Genomic DNA, 24770 nt, shown 5'->3' with positions numbered 1-24770 from the left:
TTTATTTATTACCTATGACTTATATCTGCTCATAAGTGCCAACGCGTTTCCAAATATTTTTATAGTCTAACAATAAATTGCGCCAAAGAAGAGCATAATTTTAACTATTTCATGCCACAGGAATTTTAACAGCTCTCACAAAAAACTGCCATCGTAACTTCTTATGTTCTAAAATGCCCTCATTAACTTCACATAACTTGTACCCGTGGTGACTCTGCTGTAAAAAAAATGGACGATCTTTCGCACCTAAAAAATAATAACGTGCGAAAGGCATTTTTTTTTTAAGCATTTAATGTTGCGGGGAAAAAAGAAGCGCCATGTTTATATACGGGACCGTTTCTAAATTCCATAGACACCTTCGGTCGTTCGCAACGCCATTATCGTTCCGAGAGATGATAATGCGCGCAATTAAGGTCGCAAGACCGTAAAGTCTATGTACATGCAGCAACGAAGCTGCTCGTTGTTTCCTCCCGCGTTACGGCAATGTATGTTGTCTCAGAGTGCTGTCGTTTGTCGTTGTTTTCCCCGTCCGTCTCTCGCGCGGTCGCGGTTGTAAAATGCGCACATAAATCAGCCCGTTTAACCTTATAATTTGGCAGTCGAGGATGTGTGTGTACCGAGTACGTGACTTGGCGACCATTGGAAAATAGGCACTTGAATGTTTATCAAGGCGGGAATACAGATATTAATAAAATAGATACTTATTCGTGATTAGATCAACATAAATAATTGAGTTGACTTCAACAAGAAAGATAAATTTACTACTATAAAACGTAATAAACAACTTATATTTTTTACCATATATTAAAAAATAAAAAACTCGAATAAATCGAAAAAATAATATTGAAAAAACACAAAGAGCGCAAATCTTTCCTAAGTGTGAACTTGAAATGGAAGAGATAAACAAGAATACGCGAAGGCACATATAACGTTGAAAACAAGATGCATCAAAGGGATGTTCCGAGCATTCTTCGTTTACGGCTATTTGATAGTCGCTTCCGACGATAATGTAAAGTCACGGATAACAGCTAGAAAATGTTTATTCCTGAAAACGACTAGCACGCTGAACGCATTAAACTCGTCAAGTCGGCATAATTGCGCTGGTTCCTCGAGGTCCTGCCAGAAAGGGCTTGCTCCTGGCAGGTACTTACGCTTTCCTACGACCGACGATTATCTTCGCCGTTCACTTAATAACGAAACTTCGTGCACGCGAATCGTCGTCGAACCACGGATTATTCGGTGGCCTGGCAGGCACGAGTTAGTGAGCGACATTTTTACGCGGACGGCCGTGTCTGAGTTTATTGGCTCATCAGGCCGGCCGTTGGGGCACGGAAATAAAATGACGAAATGGCAGGATAATGGCACACCACGTGCTAAGCAACGAGAACTTTTTTTCTGCCATCTCGAGCGAGCACGAACGTGCGCTAGAACCCGCATCACGACTACGCTGCATCATTCGAGAGTCAAACTTTTGTTCTCTTCGAAATATTTTTTACAATTGAATAAATTTAAATAAAATAAATGTCTATCTATTGTGTCAGATCCATTTGAAGTCTGCAGTAAAATGTAACGAAGATAGGATCACGTCTTATAACAAAAAAGATCAACAAGATTCACCATTTGTTATAAAGGATTAAAAATAGAAAATCAAAAGACACATTTTTGCTATATATTATGCTATATATTACTATCATACAGATAAAAACGCTATGCAAACCCCCAAAAATATATGCAGTGTGCGGTCAAGATAATGTGAATGATCGCTTGTGTCAAATTTAGTAACAAAGTTTCGTGGTGAGAATTTCTCCATTGAAGACAAGCCACGTTTTGGTAAGCCAAGTGCAATAGATGTTTATCAAATGAGGGTCTTTATCGAAAATAATCTGCAACAAATCACTCACAGAAGATAAAATATCTAAAAAATTGAATGAAAGTCACTTACACAAATAAAAAACGAGAAGACTTTTTAGCAAACCCAATATGTGCGTGTGTGTGTTTTATCTTATCTCATAAATCAAACCTAGAAAGATTAAAGAGAGAGAGAGAGAGAGAAAGAGAGAGATTTCACCCCGCGACTGTCGAGACTGCATCGCGGTTACCGTTGCGGTTGCATCCGCAATGAGCATACAGGGTGAGGATATACGATCCTGCGATCCCGCCGCTGCTGAAGGCTATGGTGATCTACATCGGTAGTGATCTACCGATCTTGTGTATAACTCGCGCGCAAATCGTGATCAGCCTTCGGGTATCCTAAGTGCAATCGTTCGGAATGGCTAGTGCTTGTTCTGGCCGAGATATACCGTTTTCTCCTTGTTCGCCGGATCTGCGGATGAAATTCCTCATAGGTCCATGATCAATATTCCCACGTCAAAAGACGACGCGGCGGTCTGTAAAGTGACTGTTCGATGTAAAACAATTGCATAATTTTTTCAATTTAATTAGTAAAAGGATTTGAGTGCCGACATGGTTTCGTTCACTGTTACGAGTTCACGAGTTAACGACGCCGTCAATCGATCGATCGATCGTGACGTTCTCGAGGCTCGCTGACGTTAACAAATTGCCGAGGGATCCGGCGCCATCGGGGGCCCAAAAAATGAGGCCCCTCGAGGGACAATTAGCCGCGTCCGCACGCTTTTCCGTAACGCAATCTCGGTGGCTGCCATCGATTGCTGAAAGGTGATGAGCGGCTCGTCGAGGGAGACATGGCGAGGAACAAAAGGGGAAAAAAAGGATCCATCGAACAGCCGATGGTAATAAATGACACTCATCAATAAGGAATTAGCATGCGTGCTTCGCGAGCGACGTTGAGCTGTGGGAAGCGTGCGTGCGTATGTACATACGCACGACGAATCGTGCGCGGTGATTCGCGAGCGAATCAGCGCGCGTTTGTTTTGAGGATGAATGGCAGCCGATGCGCTCACGGCGTTGCACTAACGAGCGTTGAACTTGTGTGCAAAATCGAGTCCGTTCGCAAGATTTCGAGAGGTCACGATCGAATGTCTCGACTCGAGAGGTCTTGACACAGATTTGGGAGAAATGTTGGTTGAGATTATCAAGATTAAATCATTATTCTTGCTTGTATTTAATTACATGCGTTAATTGTATATATCAGGATTAATAGGTACATCAAGAAGTAAGTTTACAGTTAAATTTTTGTGTCATAATTATAATTCATAAATTTCTAAATCTGAAACAGAAAAATTATTAGGTAAATATATTTCTTCTTGTTTCTTCTAATCGCATTATGCTCACGCAACTGTATATCAAATCGCCTAACGGAAAGGTGTTATAGCGTCCCGCTGTCGCACCTCTAATCGTCCCATTAGATCTCAGTCCCGTTAAGAAGACGTATTTCAGACGACAGGTTGGCGGTACGGCGCCGGATTGCTCTCGCAGCATGGGCAAAGACAGCAGCATAAAACGATATTTGATTATCTCCTCCGTGTGTCCTTCGAGGGACCCATTCATCGAAAAAGATTACCACTTGGTATCATTCCTCTTTCCGCGCATCGTGGTGGTCCCGTGAGAATTATAGCCACCGCCGATTTAATAGGGTCTCCGCTCGAACGAAGAAGAATAAGAAAGAACATTACTTTACGCGATCGAGACGGAGAACGAGAACTGGAAGGGTTAAAGAATGCGACTACTCAAAAGCGGACGACTAATTTCCTAACCTTGATACCGGAGGGGGCCTGCCGTATTATGTGCCTTAACCGCGGGGCGCGGCTACGGGATACCACTGTGAAATGACGTATGGTTATTTTATACAGTAGTCCGCCACGAGGATACATTGTGTCGTTTTTACGGAAACGATCCGCCTTCGGAATTCCAATCTTTTTTTTTTAAATGAAAAGCTTGTCAGGTATTTATAAAACATGCATACATATAAAATGAAGTAAGGTTCGTCTATAAGGTATTCCAAACTCGCCAATATTGATTTTAACGGATTTCTTTACGATCTTAAAATATGAGTCTTCTTATGTGAGTACATCAGTATTAACTATTTGTAAAAGTCGAGAACTCTTGTTCTTAATTGCACCGAAGTCGTTTAATTCTAGCGAGCGAGCAGTCTAACGACAATGATGAAGGATCTCCTCGCCGACATTAATAAATATTCAAGCGGAAGCCGTGCCTGCATGATAGAAACGTTGATCGGTGACACACATCGGCGGCCGGTATTTAAATGCAAACGAAAATAATCGAGAAAGCGATCAGCGTGAAATTCGATAACCGTTAACGGCCGCAACGCCGTCAATTAGTTCGCCATCGCGGTCTGATTGATCGAACGCCATAAGTCACCGGGCTTTTTGACGTTTTTCTCATGGCGAAGCGGAGTCGCCCTTCGAGTGCCCGTTGGGACCGCGCGCCGGATAAGGCTACGAGTACCTTCCGCGCGTATTAGTACTGACCGCGCGCGCGTGTATGAGCTCTTACGGAAGGTTCATGGAGCCCGGTTTGCCCGCGAGGTGCAAAACAATTCATTACCGCGTGACCTTCGACCCCGCAGCGCGAGCCGCTCATTATGGACCACTTTGATGATCCCGTGTGCCGAGATCCTCCTCCCCGCTTCTCTCCCGCACCCTCGCCCGAGGGTTCTACGGCTTGAAGCCAAAATGAAAGGAGCGTGGGAGGATTGGGAACCGCGCAATGATGACGTTGAGTCATCAGACGAGGAAAAATTATCTGCTGCGAGAGGAAGATTACGGACGACTACACCAAAAAATTAGATCTTCCATTGAGATATTGATTTTTTATGGTGGATGCACAGAATTAAGATATAAATTAAATTATATTCGATAAACTACCGCAGAAGATGAGTTAGAACGTTAGATCGAATCAGTGTTCAATTAACTTGAGTTCACATGTTCTAGAACACAGTCTTAAAAAAATATATATAAATTCTGTATTATCATAAAGAAAATCGGCGGAACGCTATGAATTAGATTTTATTTTAAATTCAATTCTGTTGTCTCTAAGAGAGCTTGAAATTAATAAAGATAACTCATCAATAGAAACTCTTGCTTTACGAAGCAGTTTTACCTGGCGCTCTTTCACGAATCTCGTTCGCACCTATAAACGATAAGTAACCCAATCCGTCGCGTGCGTCCCGTCGCGTCGCGTCGGCGGGATGTCGAGTAATTACCGGCGGGCCGAGAACGCGTGCGATTATTCAAAGGGAGATAAAACGGACGGCGGAGCAGAATGAACGAAGGAGGATACACGGCGGTACCTTCGATTCCTCGAAATATAATGCACTGAGGAAGATGGGGGGTCGCCCAATCCTGTTGGTACTTACTTATATACAACGAGCGCGATAACGGTACTGGCTCTTAAACGCCACGTTATTCCGTCAAATGAAATCCTCGTGACCCCTTAGGTCCCGCATTCTTTATCCTTCGTCCGGCAGCCTCGTTTTCTCTCTCCTTCCTTCCTTCTTTCTGTTCTCCACCCACTCCCCCTCCCGCCGTCATCCCCGCGCCGGCCTCTCTCGCACTTTTGCCCCTTATAACATTACAATTGCTAATTCCCCCGTTGCGGTTGCTCTCGGCCGCAATAAAGCTCGGCCTGTCGTAAAAGCGAGGGCGACTCTTCGCATATATGCCACGCACCGCTCTGACACGGATGCACGCGGTTACACACGCTTATCATTACTGAATTAAGAAATACCGGTGTTCTTTGCCGGTCACTTTGGAATGGACGATCTAGGCACAAGAGAAATTTATCTTCCGCTTACAAATAATTTTATAAGATAGGGTAATTAATAGATAAATTATTCATAGCAGTCATAAAATGATACGAAGATCGCTATAATTTTTTGAACATTGATAGAAAATTTTAATGCTGGTGTAAGTTTCGTAAATTATAAATGACAATTTTATCGAAGTTGTTAAGAGATTGCAAGAGTTATTACAAGATTGTAATCCTTAATTTATTTTAATTAAAACATTGCCTAATCCGGTTTGGATGAATAATCGTTACATCAAAACTCGTAGATGCAATAAAAAATATAATTTATTTCAATATATAAAATTTCATAGATTATTCCATAGTTAAAATTTTATAAGACCTTTGCAATATCGGCTTACTCGAATCTTTATATTACATTTAGCTGATTCATTTCTCTTTCGTAGTTTAGATTATGTCGTATATAATATGCAGATAAAAAATACTGATAAAAATGAATCATGCATCAGACGGGCAATAATGTCATGTCGTCCACAAAAGACGGCTTAACACGTTTGTCCAAGGCATTACCTCCTTTAGTGTGGTACTGGCAGTTGCACACGTGTGTGCGAACACGCGTGCAACCGGCCGCGTGCACCGAGAGCGTGCGTGCATGCGTGCGTGCGTGCGTTCATTTTGGAGGACCCACAGACGGGACTTTAAACGACCACGACTCTTCCTGATGCGCCGATAGTAGGTCAAGTTAATATGCCTGTATTGTGATTTTTAATATCGTCCCACTGTCGGTCGTACTCCGCCTTTACTTCCTCCTCTCCTCCTCCATCTTCGTCGTCGTCCTCCACGACCTCCGTCCCGTGCACTCGCGCACCTCCTCCGCAAAAAAGGAACGAAAGAATTCAAGTACCGGTGGAACGACTCGTTTCGCGGCGAGGACCTCGAGTCGGCGAGAAAAAGCATTGTCGGGGATTACAATCGGGCTGGTTAACGCGCGGACATAATGCGCCGGGCTTTTTGTTAGGTGCGTAATGGAGTCGTGGATGTACTTTGTCAAGTAAATATGTCGGTCGCCAGGAGATATTTCACCCGCGAGCCGGACACGCGACTTCCTACAGTGCCCTACACTGTTAGATATCAAAGAAGCAACCCAATCCCTTGAGTTAAATAACATTTTGTTATTTTTAACTTCCATATGTGTCAAGATGTAAATCCATTTCTGTGATTAATTTCAAAATAAACAACGTTCACATTAACGTATACACTTAATTAATAATAAATTAAATTTGAGTCAAATTTAACACATTTTCTTCATTTAAATTGATTTAACTCCATGATTTTATTAAATTAATGATATATTGATTAGGAACAGTGGCAACCTATAGAAATGATTAAAAATAACTCAAATTGGACATAATTTGATATTATATGAATTTAACAGTGTACAATTTGCAAACACAAATTGTATTTTAATCTCTTTTTCAACATGGCGCGCAAAAAGAAAATACCAAGACGAAAGAAAATACGACTGTCGATTATGCGGTCAGATCGATTGAGAGATTATTAGCCCGGAAGAATGTGTGTTGCATCGGCACGCAGTTGATTGGAAATTTGACATTTCCACTCTCTATGCTCGCGTCGATCCCGGGTGACGCCCGTCAATGCCTTATATTAGCCTCCATCATTATTTCCATTACGATTTCTAATAGTAATAAATCCTCCATGTGCCGAATGACTCTCATTGAAGTCTCCAGGCATTCTGGACCAAGTCGTAGGCGGATGAATTTTGATCGGCGCGTCATTCCTGTAAAATCATTTACATTCCTATAATCTTTCTTGTCAATTTATAATTTTACAGACGTACACTATTATCATAAATCGTAAGATGACTTTGTCGATATCACATAGTAATCGGGGTAGATGCGGGTAGGTCGTGATCGACGGAACATTAGATATGCCTCGTACGATCGATCCCACCTAAGACATGCGGGTTTCTCCGACAGGTACTCACGCTAAAGGAAGCTTATTAGAAGCTTCGGTTGCATAACCGGGGGCGTAAGTAGACCTATCAGAGTCGACAGTTAACCCGGCAAGGCTCCATCGCGCCGTAGGGCTCGATCGTGACCCAACCTGTCCGATCTACGGTCAGGTTGGGCCTTCTCCACGGTCCGTACCATATTTCGCGCTCCGTGGAGATTACCAATCGCTTAGACACTTCCGTGCCACGCTGCTCCGAGAAATAACGCGTTCCACAGCACGGTTGAAAATCGACCGGAGGAATCAAATCGGACGTAACCATCTCACGTGAACGATAATGTACGCTCTATTATTACGCGAGTTCGACGAATAGCGGGAACAGTCTCGTTCTACACTGTTAAATTCATAATGTCGAATTATAGCAATTTAAGTTATTTTTAATCATTTTTAATCATAAGTCGCCACTAATTTTATTCAATATGTTGTTAATTTAACTAAAACAATAGGATAAAATAATTTAACTCTAGAAAATGTATTTTTGATTCAAATTTAATTTATTATTTAATAAATGCATATTGATGTGGATGTTGTTACTTAGAAATTAACCACAAAAATAAACTGATTTATAATATATTTTGACACACATGAAAGTTAAAAATAACAAAACTGTAGGGATTGAGTTATCATTGCTCCTTTAATATAGCAACATCAAACAGCTTGCAAGATTATCATTTATAAAATTAATAATAAAAAAAAAGAAATCTCTTAAGCCTACTGTACAAAATGCATTTTTTTCTGATAAATTGCTTAGGTTTAGTATAAAATTACTAGAATTGCACACACACCACACAGAATTTCTAATAATTCACTAAAACGCAAGCCTAGTAGGATAAAATCCATCATATTTATAAATTTGTTACATATACAAATTTTCAATATTAATTTCAACTAAATCTTCAATACGTTTCGTATTGAATATCGTAGAATTATTTTAGCGCATAATGACATCGAAAAAAAACTTTTTAATATCCGAAAACCTTTTTTGAAATTTCTAAAAAAAATAATATCAACAAATTTTGTTCATAAGAATCGTTGAAATTTACAAAGATTTCTTGCTTTTACAATTCGGAGCCGGTCCACGACGCTAACGTCGCCCACAATCGTCGCGTAACAAGAATCCGGTAACGAACGTAATGCAATCGCCGAGTGCATTGTGCGTCTCCCACGATTCGCGCGCGTTGTTATATCGAGGCGGCTAATCCGTTCTCTCGCGTCGTCCGTCCTCCGTGGAAAACGGTAGCGCTGATACGTGGGTGCAGCATTAGCGGCCCTGTCAGGTCAATGAATCATTACGGGCCACGGACAGGTCGCCGAGGCGCCGATCGACGACGTGAATAAATGTCCGACCGTCATAATTCTCGGCAAGCTCGCGCGCGACGGGCGTGTGCTGTCGCCCTTGCTCGCTAGATACGATCCGTGAGGCGCCTCGTTTCGCGACTTTTCAGAGACAGCTCTGACACGAGCAAATAAGTGGGACGTCCACGGCCATGCACAATGAGCTGGTCTTCTATAAATCAGTGAACGGCGTCACAATCTCGTAACAACGGCGTTTATCGAGCGCGAAAATATCCGCGTTCTGTCGTAACCGATCCTCTTGTAATTTTTTAATTTCGTCACTACTCTTTTCATGTCTGATCTTTTCCTTTTTAGGAAAGATTCTTGGAGGAACAACTTTTTAATTGTTAATATAGATTATCATCTTATATCATAATTTCAAAGTTCATAAATAATGAAAAATTTTTTAACAATAAAAAAAATTAGAAATAAATTAATAATGTGAGATATACTGGAAATGCTCATTTAACATATATAAAAATGTGAATTCCTGAAGTTAATAAATGCTGTTTAGCTGCAATATGATGAAGCGGATATGATGAAACTGTATTTAAATTAGCATAGCTAATTAGTAAACGTAAATTATTAGAGCATAACTTGCCATATAGAAATATTGTAGATATGAAAGTTAAAAAGTATTAACTTGAAAACCACTGATGTTTATATTATATTTTTATGTCTAGATGATATGTCACACATCTAAAAGTTTGATTAAATTAGTCTGCGATTAGTCAAAGCTCGTTAATAACGAACATACAGCTCCAATGAATTTTCTGTCTCAGCTCGGCTATGAATCAGTAATATGATTATCTCCTTCCGTGCTTTCTATCTTCTACATATGTCGAAGATAGTTTATCGGACAGAACGAAAGCGTCATTGATACTTCTATCAAATACATTAAATTTATAGTTAACTACATATTAGAACGAGTTTTTATTACCTAGCGGAAATACAGAGCAAATCGCATCTAATATTGTTCCATTATCGAGACAGACAAGATCAATCAGTATTGTATTCTATTAAGAGAAATCGTACCTATCTGTGTAAAAATACATATTTACACAGTTGGAAAAAATGTGTTGAATTTAACATAAATCGCAAACGGTCCACTCAAATTTTTGAGTTAATTTTACACAAGATGAATATGTTAGAAGGTAACACAAATATTATGTAAGAGAATAAATACAAAGAAAGATAACATCGATTGTAAACCGTAGGAACATATTATTTTTTAGAAAATTAACATTTATGATATGTTAAATTAATACATATTTCATTCATTTGTCTTAGAATTTACGTTTTAAAACACATTATTTTTATGTTATTCGTTCACTTACTCATAAATTGTGACACTAAGAAACATTGAATATCAATTTCACAAAAAATCTTTAAATAACATAATCACATTATGTGTTAAATTAACACTCGAATATTAAAAAATTCAACACAAACTGTTAACACAAACGTGAGTGGACCGTTTCCAACATAAATACACAAATTTTTTTTTTACTGTGTACATATATACTTGCGTGAAAAATGTTTATGGTGACTTGCAAGAATTTTTCGATCTCTCTTTATCTTGACAGAGCTTGCAGCGATTTATATTTACGCACCATGTTATGAGATAAGAGCACGGTTCTCGCATGGGGCGGAATAAAAAATGAAGCGGGGTTGGCGGTTAACGGAATTAAACGGAATTTGCTCATATGGGCGGACGCATGAAGCACGTAATTGTCAGTATTAACCCACTTGGGCGTCTCCTTTATATACATGATGCGCACGTGCAGTTTATTCGCACAACGGGGACCCAAAAGTGGTGGTGCACCAATCATATATCGCTTCGTCGTCCTGCGGTGACCGCGAAAAGATATAAAAAAAAGAAAGCACGTTCGAGAGAGAAAGCATCAGCGCGAAGCGTTGCAGATCAGAATTCACAAAACAATAAATATTATTCATAAAAGCAAACGCATAATTTAAGAAGTAGATCTTTCTAGATCTTTTTTTAGAGCTCGCTCAATTATAAGAAAATAAAATATTTTATAAATTAGACAAATCTGATCAATTTTGCAAAGTTTAACATATTACGATCCCTCCCTTACTACAGATGTGACATAACTAAAAAAATTAAGTTTCTTAGAAAAACAATTTGTTAATTTTAACAGAAAATTATTGACTAATCAAATAATATCAACAAAAAATCTATTTTTAACACGATCAAATATAATTTTTTCTATTTTTGTTTTATAGCTCTTAAAAAATTAATTTTTGAATTGTGACGATTTTTTAACGATTTTTTTGGAAATCATCCTTTTTGAGTTATGATGTTTTGACAATATTTTACAAAGTTAATTCAGTTGATTCAGTTTTAGTAGGATAATTTTTACTTAATTACTTTACGATAATAGCTCGAAAATTACGGTTTTTTAAAGTCTATTATTTTTGAAATATTGGAGTCGCGCGATATGTAGATTTAACATAAAAGAAGAAATAGACGAATCTATATATTTGTTAAATTATTGTGGAACACAGGCATGAAAAGTGTGAGAAAATTGCGTTGTAAAGTAAAACTTTACAGCTTTATATGCGGAATCGACATATTACAAGCAATTTACATATTTACGATAAACAGATAATTGATAACATCGCAATAATGTATTCACGCATTTCTTCCATTGCTCTAAAGCGATCTACTTCGACACAATGAAGGTTACCCAACAAAATATTGCATTCGCGTCACGCAATCTGCTATGCAACAGGTGTCAGCACGAATATATCGCACTTGTGTATGGTAATTATCCCGTACGGAGGGCTTCATTCATTTGCGTGTACGTGGCATTCCACAGTCAACGTACAATGCACTAGTAGCGTAATATCTTGGAAATAATTAAAGTCGAAAAATCCTAGCACAGATTTTCCAGGCATAAATCATTGCGCAAGATTCTTTAATTGCATATTGTGCGAAACAATTTCTTAATGTTTGAATATATTTAATAACACCGGAACATTAACTCCTATTCAATAATTATACGCAATTCTTAATTAAACATTACGTACAGGAAACAATTTCTCGATTGCAAAGATAAAACCGATAGCGCGATCGATTCGATCAATCTGAGTTCGATACGGTTAATTCACCTAAATACCACAAATATGCAACAGTAACTACGATATCCCATATTGTTATTATCTGCTCCGCAAAAATAATAAAGTATCTCCGCAGTATCAATCTATACACATAAATTATCGACGCACGAGAACTATACCGCGCCTTACAATAACATTGTATTTACGTATGCATGGGCGGTCATTATTCGATCAGCAATTAACAGCTACGAGTTGATCGATGGCCGCAACCCCGAGAATTCTCATTACCTCAATTCTTCTCACGTTCGTCACGGCATTGTCCACCAGCTATAATTAAATGCAATACATTTAATAAAGTTCTTTATCACAAAGTTGATCTCGATATCGACTTGAACCGCTAACATTTGCGTTAAAATAAAGAAATTTGAAGTAGAAAAACTGAAGAAAGTGCGTTACAGATAAAATCAATTCACGATTATCTGTTATTCCCGGAATCCACCTTGTGCCGAACGATTACGATACCTGCAACGGAGAGATTATGTTTTCTAATCAACGGTGTATTATATTGATTGTAGATATTAACCACGCGCGATTAACGATCTTACTATCGACATTCGCGTCGCCTTTCGCGCCTCACTACTACCGGCGGTGAATCGCAGGTGCAAAATCCTTCGCGGTGGCATCGCACCCAAGGTCAAACGAGCTGTGCCGTACAAGCGCACCCGCTTCCTGCGATCTGCAATCGCAGGCAGATATCGAATGGCGATTACGAAAGAATTATCTTAATTGCCGGCCAGGAAGCGGCGGGCGGGGTGAAAAGGGCGCGTTTGTCCAGGAAGAACGGATAGACCTGGCGCGCATGGTTCGATCGATGACAAGATCAGCCACGAACGATCACCGTGACTCGCTTTAATTACCATCGCCTACCTAAGGGAGGATGGGGGGGGGGCAGGCCACGGACTGTCTCTCGATGGGAGTCCTCGTGCAATATCGACCGAGACCACCGGCCTCACAGTATGCCAACTATGTCTCCCGCGAGCAGTGACGCCGGCTCGTTAAGACTCGAAACGCCGACTGGTCAGACACGATCTATATGGATAATTAAAACCCGAATCTTCGATTATGTTCACATGCGTTACGTGCGCTTACGTAAGCAGGTTGCAAAGTGACGTGCACTCGCCGACCTTAACCCGTAACTAAACCGATTATAGCTCTGCTATATTCGATTGTTATATTACGCTTTATTTGTTATTATTGGATTATTTGACGACTGAAAGAAAGTCAGACAAGATTATTTACTTAAACAAGAAAACTATTCTTGTTTTAATTTACAAGCGAAAAATTTATCTTTCCAATAAAAATAAATATTTCGCGAATATTATTTAGCGAAAGAGAAAAAAGAGATTTTTTTGAAAAATCTGTTCAAAGTATTTTATTCTAACTTATTATTGCAAGTAATAATTTAATTTTTCAATTGTTTTTTTTTTATACAATTACATATTTATAATAAATTAAAAATAGATGTGTGCGCATATATTTAAATGATTAAGAGTTTCGCGACGAGGATGGATCTGTAATTAAGAATGGTGGGAAGATATAAGGAATGCAGGATGTACGTTCTATAAGCTAGAACGGGATTTTAACGACACATGTATGTCATCTTGTGTACTAATGCCGGCATATTCATCAGTTTAGAACGAGTGGCGTCACACAGACCCGAGAAAGTAATTAATTTCGACACTGATTAATTCCTAGAAATTACTAGTTTCTTTCAGAGATCAGACGGTGAACAGCCATTTCCTCACCTGGCTAGCTAGCAACGACAGGTAGCAGATTTCACCCTTTCAAGACGCACCCCGTATTTCCGTAACACCTTTTTGTAGCTAAAGTGACAGGTGGTTACCGCGCGACATTTTGAAAAATATCCAAACGTTCTTTTTTTATTTATTACGAGACATACAACGCATATGAATTAATTAAATACATACATATATAACAACTGGTAGGTTGTTATATAATTCGTTGTTATATAATTTTATTTAACGTTTAGCGCCACACAATAAAATAAATAGATTCATTTGTGTTCAAATTTTTATAAAAATTTTATTATTACTATATAAAAATTGAGTGATAATATTTATTCCTTGCATCTCTTGTATACTTTTGTGATTATCCTCGCTTATAATTTTCCCGAAAAGTCAAGGTGTACACCATTATCCCCAATTTTGCCGGTTTCTCGCCTCTGACATGATAATGGTGCATTGGGACGATCGTCAACCGAATCGAGGTTTACACATAGCGGTTTGTGAATAGTGGACCACCCACCCAATGGGTGTCAGCAGTGCCACACCTTGGATAATAACGCGCGGCGAATCGGTCGAGTTTGCTGATTTACGACTGATGACTGGTTAGCATAATAACGATCTGATGATCATTGGGATGAGGAGGATCACATCCTGTCTGATCTCGCGTTCTCCTTTTTATGATTTTATTTCATATATATTTATTATTATCCATTAACATTAATGGATAAACATTACTAATATTACTAAACATTACTATATTTATTATATTGTTAGGTTTCTTGTAAAACTTAAGATCATCAAATCTGAGAAAATGTATCTAAAGATCATATTAAGATTACCAAGAAGAAGATAAGAAAACGAGAAACAAGTAAAGACATTTTTTCTAAAAGGCAACCTGAAATGTATCCGTTTCATGCCCTTCGTTATGAGCACACGAAACCGTCATGTAACACATGGCCGAGACAAGTGTTGCACTTTATCATTCATCTCGTGTATATTATGCATTCCAAGGCATTCTCTGCACGGTCAAAAATTCTACTACCAAGAACTTTTTTATTCAAGAAATTAAGAATGTCGAGAGGCCAATTATCGTATAGTCTGAATTTAACAAAGTAAAATTAAATAAAACAAATAAAAGTATCTAGGTTAAAAATACAATTTCTAAAAATTGACGAAAATAACTCGTTATGGTTTATCATTATAAAAGTATAATTCAAAGTCCAAAGTATTAAAACTGATGGAGTATACAAGAGAAATCAACACACATCTTATTTCACATCGGTCCGTTCTCTCGGAGTCTCACGAATTCTCCCGCCACGGACCTCTTCGTGAGGCGTCGCGATAACATCTCGCAATTCAGGCCCCGAAACGACCGTTAAGGGATCATTAAGGCCGGCGTGAAGAGTGCGATAACGGCGATTCTTACGCGTGAGTAAATTCATACCCCAGTCAATTTAGATACAAGGTACAGGGACTACGGAGGCTGATTTAAGCTTCTTCGTAACTTTCTTAACAGCCAACGAACTAAAAGTATCTGGACACGCGCTGCAGTTTTGCAAGGGAATCACCGATCTGGGCCTTAGAGACCTGCGGAATGGCAGGTGAAATCTGCCCGAGCTCGCCCGCGAGCCATATGTTGCACATGCTACCTTAAGACCTGAAATAAGGCCCAGGTAACAGGTTGCTGCTGCCATGAAGCAGAGATTGTTTTGTCCGCGGCCTTAAAGGTCCTCCACGGACTAATGAGCTATTCTGCCAGTATATTGGCCCGATGCCTCGCGCCGCTTTTGATCGCCGCTACTGAAATATAAGGCCCATTCGTTACTCGTACAGTGACTCGGATATTTTAGATTCCTAAATAGCTCACTGGCGTGAGATTTCACACGATTATGGATTCTTCGGCTTTCCCGGCAATTCAAAAAATCAGTTATATGCGGGAAAATAAGAATAAAATTATAGAAAGATAATTTATAGGTTATATTCAAATAGTGCAATTAAAAATAAATTTAAAAAATTTTGAATTTATAATATTTTAGATTACTACTAAAAAATTGAAAAATTATTTAAAAAGAATAGATCGATGCTATTGCGTCGAAAGGATTAATTATATGATCAAGAATTTCTTAAAAAATCACTTGACCGCGTTGCATTTAGATTAGCTGAAATATACCTAAAAAAAGAGAGTAACAAATAGTGTTTGTATCGAGGTTACGAATCAATATTAACGCAGCGATAGATACTTATGCTTAGATTCTAAGCAGAATCGTAAGGTTCGTAACATATTCCTGTAAGATTTGTAAGAATTTTTAAGTGCTTATACCTTTATACAATATTTTTGCAGACAGTTTCTTACTAGCCATAAAATTTACAAGAAATCGTAGATATTTACGAATAATCGTACGTCTTACGATACATTCGCATAAAATTAGAATACTAGTCATAAGTTCTTACAAGTTTTACGAGAATACATTACGAGTCTTACGATTCTGCTTAGAATTGACCCATTAGTTACTCTTTTTCATCTCATTATTTATCTCTCAAGTTTTTTTCCATTGGTCTGCTTTTTGAATCGGCTCTTATCGAATATGATCTCTAAAATAGTCGAAAACACAAAATGAATTAATAATTGAATGATGACGGTGCAAAGCGTTTCTCTCGCTAATATTGTAATTTCTCGTAAATTGATGAGAATAGTTTAATAGATTTAAGAAGAAATATGATACACACGCTAATAATTTAGCATACATTAATATTAACTACATACTTAATATCACTTTAATTTAAGAAGAAATATGATACACATGACACGCCAATAATTTAGCATAATGTTAACATTAACTACATAAAATCATGCGGCGATGTAATAATTAACTAAAAGCTTTATATTATATTCTCTCTGACCGTTCAATTCTTATTAGGCTGGGGATCTTTCCAGCCGACTGAGAATTTCATGAGGGCGACGACTATATAATTCGTGCACGGATCGCCGCATCATCGACGATCACGCTTCTCGAAGAAGAAACGCACGAGCACTAACACACCTGGTGTAACCGGCAGTGGCGATCCTCGCTGACACAATGAGACACGTACCACCACGGAGTAAAGGGTTGCAAGAAGACGAGAGTCTTCCGGGAAGCGATGAAAGACTCTCGCTCCTTGGTCAGGTGTGCTGTACATCCTGAAGGAACGATCAGTTTTATACGAGGTCAACTTAGTCTACAGCGATCGTGTCAAAGGTCGTGAGACCGTTACTGCTCAAACTCCCGTGCAAAAATATTTAGACTTTATGTTACATTTAGATAATAAATTATATATAAAATTTATATACAAATATATATACAATTATATATAAAATAAATGTAAATACAAGATAAAATAGCAGCATTTTTATTAATTATGTAAAATGCAGGATTTTGTAAAAGTTTCAGCTTCTGCCTCAATAAGTCAAATAAATAAAATCAAGTTATTTTTATTTTACGCGTAAATAAAATCTGATAATTTGAAAATCCTTTGATACGTCAACCGGTAGATTTTATTATTAACCCGAACATAATTTCACCAAAGTCGTGAATCTACAGCTCTTACGAGACAGTGGGTAGTTTTTGTCGATGATGGCCTCGACCCCCTTCGCTTTGTGTCGAAAAACCTCATAGCTGACGTTCCATTCTTGGCGCGGTCCGTACGACGCGACGTTACGACCTTTTGTCACCGCGCGGTCGCTTTTCTCTCGCAAAAGTCTTTGCATAGTGCAAAGCCTCGGTGCCATATACAAACGAAGAATGGAACCTTTTACCCCAGCGTTTTATGTGTGTATATCCGTTCCGAGGCACCTGTTCGATCGGACCGGTCGCCATAAAAGCCCAGCGGCTAAGGTAGCGTTTGCTTCCACACTTTCTTGCTTGCACGAGCATTTCTGCGTGAGTGTGTATACACAGTGCGGTCTGCGAGGGCCGGTACTCGAAAATGGCGCGTGCACCTGTCATGCCGGGCGAAAGGACGTCGTTCAATGGGCCGTCATACATAATTATAGTCATAATGGCGACTAACTACACAACGAGACCACAAGTGTAAATCGTTTAGATTTGAATAACCGCGAGTACAGCGCGAGCTTGCTATCCCATCATTATGACTATAATTTACCGTTAATCCTCTTTAAATATCCAAATTACTATATTAAAAGAACGATGGAAGAAGATTAAACTCTGTTTTCACTGTAATAAGCTATTGCTATTGCGTTAACTTTTACAGGAAAGCCATTACATAATGGCACTGAAAAGTGCCATATTTTGAGGTAAGGAATACAAAAATAATGAAGTATAATAAATTATTCAAGGAAAAGTTGTAAAATTTAAGAAATAGAAACCGTTCTCTAAAGGTTAAATAATATTGAAATAATTAAATAAAACACGTGTTGCTCACATGCATCGTTGAATTTTACTTCTGTAACGTCGATTAAACGCATGTTTGCCTCGCAGGTCGACCCATATATTATCAATGCGACAATGTCAGGAGGGCAAGCGAGATCGCGGCACGATCTCGGGCACCCATATGGGCGAGTCGGCCGAACAAAAAGCTCGATTGGAGCCACCAATTGAATCGGCGGCGCGTATGTTAAAGGCGCGTGGGATTTAATACACGGTGCAGGTAGCCCGGTTAGCCCGGGCGAAATGAATTGAACGTCGCGTTTCCATCGCGCGTGTTTGCTCGCCATATGTTGTTTGCTCCGCTAAAAGAGCTTTGTGTTGGCGTTACACGCCTGTGAATGTATGAATGAACGCAGCACGCAACGGCAAAAGATACTCTCACGCGCGGTCGCGACACGGAACGGTCTCTCGATTCTTTATTGTGTGAAGAAATTGGATAACCTGCCGGATAATCCGCGCGTATTCACGCTGACATGAGTCAACGCGTGTCGATTAGCCTTCGTGAGATACTGAAGGCGAGCTCTGTCATAACCGGAAGACGCGATTAACACGTTGAATACCGTGCGAATTGCGAAGCAGCGTGGATTAACTTCCCTCTAACGCAACTAGATTTCATTATTATTATTATTAATATTATTATTATATTGTAAAGAAAGAACAGCTTTGTTTAAGTATCTAAATAATTAGCTAGATACAGATCTGAATGTAATTTTGTTGAATTATAAAAATAATTATGTAGGATGCTCTCAAGTTAAAATGCCAAAAATTTTTGCTCATTATTTTGATGATACAACAAAATTATTTTCAGATCTGGATCTATCTATCTAAATTTTTACTTCAGCAAAAATCGTTTTTCCTATATATGCACAATTGCAAAAAATACAACTGTTGTAAGAATATATATTTGTTCGGACTGCAAAGAGAATTATGAAACACATAATTTTTCTATTCTAATGATTTATCATAAAGTTCTCGGTATTTTTCTTAAGATATTCATTTCCAGTCCTGATTCGAGAAGCATTTCATATAAACGCTCAGCGATCTGGAAGATTGATAAATCTCGCTTCGATAAATCGATGAAAGGATCTGAAATTCCCTATTCGTCGCATGATTGATCTGGACCACCCAGACAGAGTTGTAGCAATGAATAAATGGCGGCACTTGGAAGATATACAGCGCGCGAACTGTGCGGAAAGGATTCTTTTTACAATCACGAACAATCGTTCTCGGCGGAACGGCAATTGCGCAAACAACAATGAGTACGATTATGGGAATGTGTTGATGAATGCGATATAAATATCGCGGCTTGTCGAAACTGCCGATAGATTTGTTCGTCACATTTGTTGCGGCGCATTTTCTGTCACTTTCATGCGTTATTACGTGTGCAATGAAATACTTGATCTACCGTACGTCTCGAATCGAATCCAATCGATTCGTCTCGAACTGAGTACGAACACCGACAATTACTTTTATCGAGGAGGCCTCTCCCCCGCTCCTGAAATTTTCTGACGAGCGAATGATCGACGCCCAATTGATTGCTCGAAGAGATTATTAAATCTATGCGAGTATTAAAAGATAAAATGTCTGATTATGCGAGTCTTCAAAATATCGTTGTAACAACGAGCCTCATCTTTTTATACGATCTAAATGTATACGCTGTAACGATGATTGATAATCAAAATTCAGTAGTAATGTAAAAGTCTTCGCAACTAATGTCTTATACATGTTCGTAAAAAAATTTGAATGTAGTACGATTTTATTCATGAGAATTCTTGAGGAAAATAGGACACTGAATTATTATGCTAGAGGAAGCATGGTGGGGAAAACAAAAGAGGTAAAGATTAATAGATTTTAGAAAAAAGAAAAAGAGAGAAATTAACACATGATAGAAAGAGGAAGTTTAAAATTTAAAATCCATGTAATTTATTTCGTATAAAATATCTCTATACATAGGCAATATCTGTATTTCGTAGTAGTTTATTTTCTTTACAAAACTAGGAATAGTGGTACTCGTCTGAGCCATTGCTGCTAATTACATGTACGATAAAAGGTAAAAGTATACAACGATGGCTCATTCTAACATCTACCTCTCTCTCTCTATATATCTTTTTCAATAATCATAACGAGTCTTTTGTTCTTCTGCGTATAATACAATGACTAGTTTGTTTAAGAAACTTACGGTGAGAATTTGCGATATGCAAAATACAGAAAATGATAATGCGACCTGTGAAGTCGAGATCTCATCCTTTTTCACGCGTTAAATTGTCTTCTTCTTTTCGATTCAGTTGCCCAATGCAGGCAAATTATAATACTTGTATTGTACGTATTTTACTCGCTAACCATTAAGCTCTAAACTATGTACAATTCGCGTATTAACGCGTGCGAGCGCGCGAATGAGATTCCATCCTGGCGCGACGCGCTTTCGCGAATGGCACTTTGGTGCATCGCAGCGTGATAACTTTTGTGAAATTTTATTTTCCAAATTCACGTCGATCATACCTGAAATGCATCCTATTTTCGAAAATATTTAACTTGATTAAATATTCTCATAAAGTTCCGCTTTTCTCGTTTTATTTCAGTAATTAATATAAATAAGTTTCGATCGAATCACGAATATAAATAACGCTCGGATGCGCTCGCACGCCGACAAAAGAAACGAAATATAACTCAGAAAAAAAAAGAAAATGTGCAAATCGTCCTATTTTTCGATTTTTTCGTTTTATGATCGCGTTTTAGTGCTCGAGTGCATTAGAACAAATGTAAAAAAATGGCACAGCAGTTTCACGGGACCGCATCACGCGGTAATCGAGCAGTTTTTTTGTATTTGATATTTCTCACGTGCTCGGAGCGACGTGACCGATCTCTCGGAAGGACGAAATAATCTCTAAGTACTATTATATCGCACACATACAAAATGAATCACAAAACTATTTATCTCTTAATTGCAGACCTCGAACGACTGATATTCTTTCTGGATGGCATCTTTTATGGAATATATATCTGTTTGTATATTTTAAAAAATAGTAATAGGTAGGTTACATGTTTTTAAATGTAATAAATAGATAAAAATTTATAGTTTCTTCTACAAATAAAATTTGAAATTAACTAAAATTCAGCAATTAAAAGAGAAATATTTTGTATCATTGTATGTACACTCGTACATCGATATTTACAGCGAAGGATAATAAACAAACAAAACCAACTCTCATGAAACTTTTCGAGATGTTGTCTGACGAGTTAACGTCTTAATAATGCGCGTTCGATTTAATAGAGCAGTATACTTAACGAAAATGTATGCAGTTGTGAACTTTTTTCATCACTGTTATAAAATCAAAATGATAAAATTTAATAACTTCTTATTAAAATCGAAATTAATTTAAAGTTAAAAAAGAATTTTTTTCATCATTTTTCAAATAAAAATACAACTCAGAAAATATTTTATAAACAAAAACTTTAGTTTCTTTGAAGATCACTTTCCTGGAAGGATACAGTTTGATGGCGAAAAGATTAATCGATACTTCGCGAGCGAATCACCAAGATACCGGACTTCACTTACTCGACATTTGTACTGCATTCTAAGGCACTTTGAGACCGCGAAATAAAAACGGGCGACATTTGTCATTGGGTCACAGAAACGCGAAACTTTAGCAAGAATAGCCGACTTGCTGAATGTCTTGCTACACCTGTCGCAGGAGTACTTTTTGACGTCGCTATGGGTCTGCAGGTGAGCCCTGAGGTTGCTCCTATCGGCGAATGCGCGATTGCAGTGTTGACATCGGAATGGCTTCTCGCCGGTATGCGTCCGGATGTGACCCTGAAGCAACCATGGCCTGGAGAATGCTTTGCCACATGTATGGCACTTGCAGGGCAGCGTGTGCGTTCGAATGTGCATTTTCAGTGCGCCCAAACTAACATATACCTTCGAGCAGAATTTGCACGAGAAGGACCTCTTTGCCTGGCCTTGAGCAGCCGCGCAGTGAAACTGCTGGTGCTTCGACAAGCCGGAAAATGTCGAGTACGATTTGTTGCAATGTTTGCATGGATATCTGGACGACGTCGAGCTCGAGGAAGTATTTGCATTGGTGCTCGGACTGCCTTTCTCTATTTTCGTGTTCACGATCGTGCTGCTTCCAGCGGATGTGCTGCCAGCGGACGACCTGCCGCTCTCACTGCTGGGCGAGGAAAGATCTTCCGGCGTGACGGGAGGCGGAGATCGTAGAGATCCGGAACCCACGGAACTTGTAGGCGACAAACCACAATGATCCGGGCTGCTCCAGTGAGGGTAGCTCCTGGCGATGGGCCGTTGGATCGTCGAGCAAGTCAATGCGCCGTGGGGCGGTGGCGAAACTGACGAATGTTGTTCTGGAGAGGAGTGCGGATACGCCGGTACCGGGTACGACGAATACAATTCCGCTTCAGGATAGCGATGATAGGCAGGAGAAGCGTACGGCAAATAATGCGACGGATACAGTGGACCCGTGCGAGTCCAGGCTGGCGTAGGATAATGAGCCAACGGCTCCATCAAGGGGTTTAGATTCAACGGCTCCAGAGGTGCCTTGCTCGCCATAAAATGCAACGGTGTCGACGTCGCCGTCACACCCGCCGTCGGTGTCGTCGTGGAATTGTCATTATGCTGGATCACTTCAACTCGCGCTGTCTTCACCAGTGGACGATGGGTCGGCGCGATTCCCGCTGGTGGCGTGATAGTCTTGGTCGGATAGTGATGGTGATAGTGATGTAACTGGTGGACGTAGTGCATCGCGTGAGTCTGCGAGGATGGCTCTATCGTCAAAGGTGGAGGAGATGTTTTAAAAATCGGAGGTGGCATCCTGCTGGACGCGCGTTCCTGTGATTCTGGTTGTGATTGCTGTTGTTGCTGTTGTTGCTGTTGTTGATGAGGACTATGATGACGATCCGCGGTTCTACTGAGATCCTCGGGCTTCGTGCTGAGGTTCTCAGGTTCAGGAATATCATCTACTCCTACATCAATTATTTCTTCTGCACAAACAAGAGACACACGTTCACATACACATGCTAAAGGATTTCAAAATATAAAATATAAAGAAAATAAAATAAAAACTTCGAAGTAATAAAGTTTATAAATATTTTTCTGATATTTTAATTTCAATGACTTAACTTAAAAAAAAAATTGATCGTGAATCACATATTTACTTCATTATTGCTATAAGAAATATTCATTACAATAAACTATATCTCGTGTTAATAAACTTTTCCTTTACTTTTTTTCTTCAACTTTTACATTTTACTTTTTTGTTTTCGTATGTTTTTCACATATTTGTTGTGTTTAAATTTTACATAATTATATGTATTTAACTATGTTAATTAAATACATAGATATTATATTAGAATAATAATTTACTAGCAACTTTATTAATAATAACTAAAATATCAAAAATTTACGTTTAAAGTTATATATTTATCTATCTTCTCTGTTTCTATATTCTATATTTTCGTATCTACTTACAATTAGTTTGATGTTTAAAATTGAATAAATCAAAAGCAATACGTAAAGCAAATATATGCTTAAAGACAAAAGAAGCAAATATGAATTTGAATTTTACATGAAAATAATTTCGAAAAGATTTGTGTGGTAATAAAAAAAACAAATTTGAAACCTTTGATTGCTTCGGGAACTTCTTCTTCATCCTCGGATGTGTAATAAAACGGCCGCTTCTTTAACGGGCAATGACTGTAATTGTAATTCTTCTTCATGAAGCTGTGCGGCACCTCGTCGACAAGCATTTTGGCACAGTTTTGATATTGCATAAAGGCACTTAAAACGTTTTTCTGATTTATTGACGCTATGCCACTGCGAAGACGATTATAACATCCTCACTCTTCTCATATGAATATCCGTCATTCAGAGCATTAATCCAATAATCACAGCCTTGCCGAAATCTCGCAAGGCAATAATACGTGGTAATGTCACTGCACTGTTATTTCACACATAAGTCAAGAGCCTTCTCTTTCAAAAGAAGAACCGGCACTTCGATCTTTCTTCAAGGTGTAATAAGATTAATCTTCACCACTCGCTCATCCGAATACAACTGACCGATTGGGAGATACTCGGATAAATCCTGACTCGCGTGAAACACGAAAGAGAAATGCAAGGAATGTTCCAGAATGACCACAGCTCAAAACGTTACGGCTGCAAGCCGGTCTCTGACTGGCAGGGGGTTGTGTCAGGGCCTCTTATAACAGGTCGCCCCACCAATGGATTGCAGGTGGCCCGCACGTGCTGCCGAGCCAATACGGGCCCGCGGGCCCCTCGTTACTTGCCAATGGGGGACGGACGGTCGCGGGCCACCAGCCAATCGACCAGGGATATGTTCCACCAATTGTCCCCCACCGTCGGCAGACAACCGGCGGGAGGTGCAGGATGTTC

General features: G+C 39.0%; 1 protein-coding gene across 1 annotated transcript in view; it reads right to left on the bottom strand.

The window, feature by feature from the left end:
- LOC108721303 (Escargot/snail protein homolog) overlaps positions 1-24427 on the bottom strand; it is a 35501-nt gene extending 11074 nt beyond the window's left edge. Inside the window, exons 1-2 of the mRNA XM_018445778.1 lie at positions 24001-24427; positions 21921-23362 (exon numbers count right to left, since the gene is read on the bottom strand). Coding sequence (XP_018301280.1) covers positions 21921-23362; positions 24001-24151 — 1593 coding nt within the window. The 5' untranslated portion in view covers positions 24152-24427. The remainder of the gene's footprint in view (positions 1-21920; positions 23363-24000) is intronic.
- Positions 24428-24770: the final 343 nt, after the last annotated feature.

This window comes from Mycetomoellerius zeteki, unplaced genomic scaffold, assembly GCF_001594055.1.
Source record: "Mycetomoellerius zeteki isolate Tzet28-1 unplaced genomic scaffold, Tzet1.0 scaffold167, whole genome shotgun sequence".
NCBI lineage: Eukaryota > Metazoa > Arthropoda > Insecta > Hymenoptera > Formicidae > Mycetomoellerius > Mycetomoellerius zeteki.
This window is presented reverse-complemented; position numbering and strand designations above follow the sequence as displayed.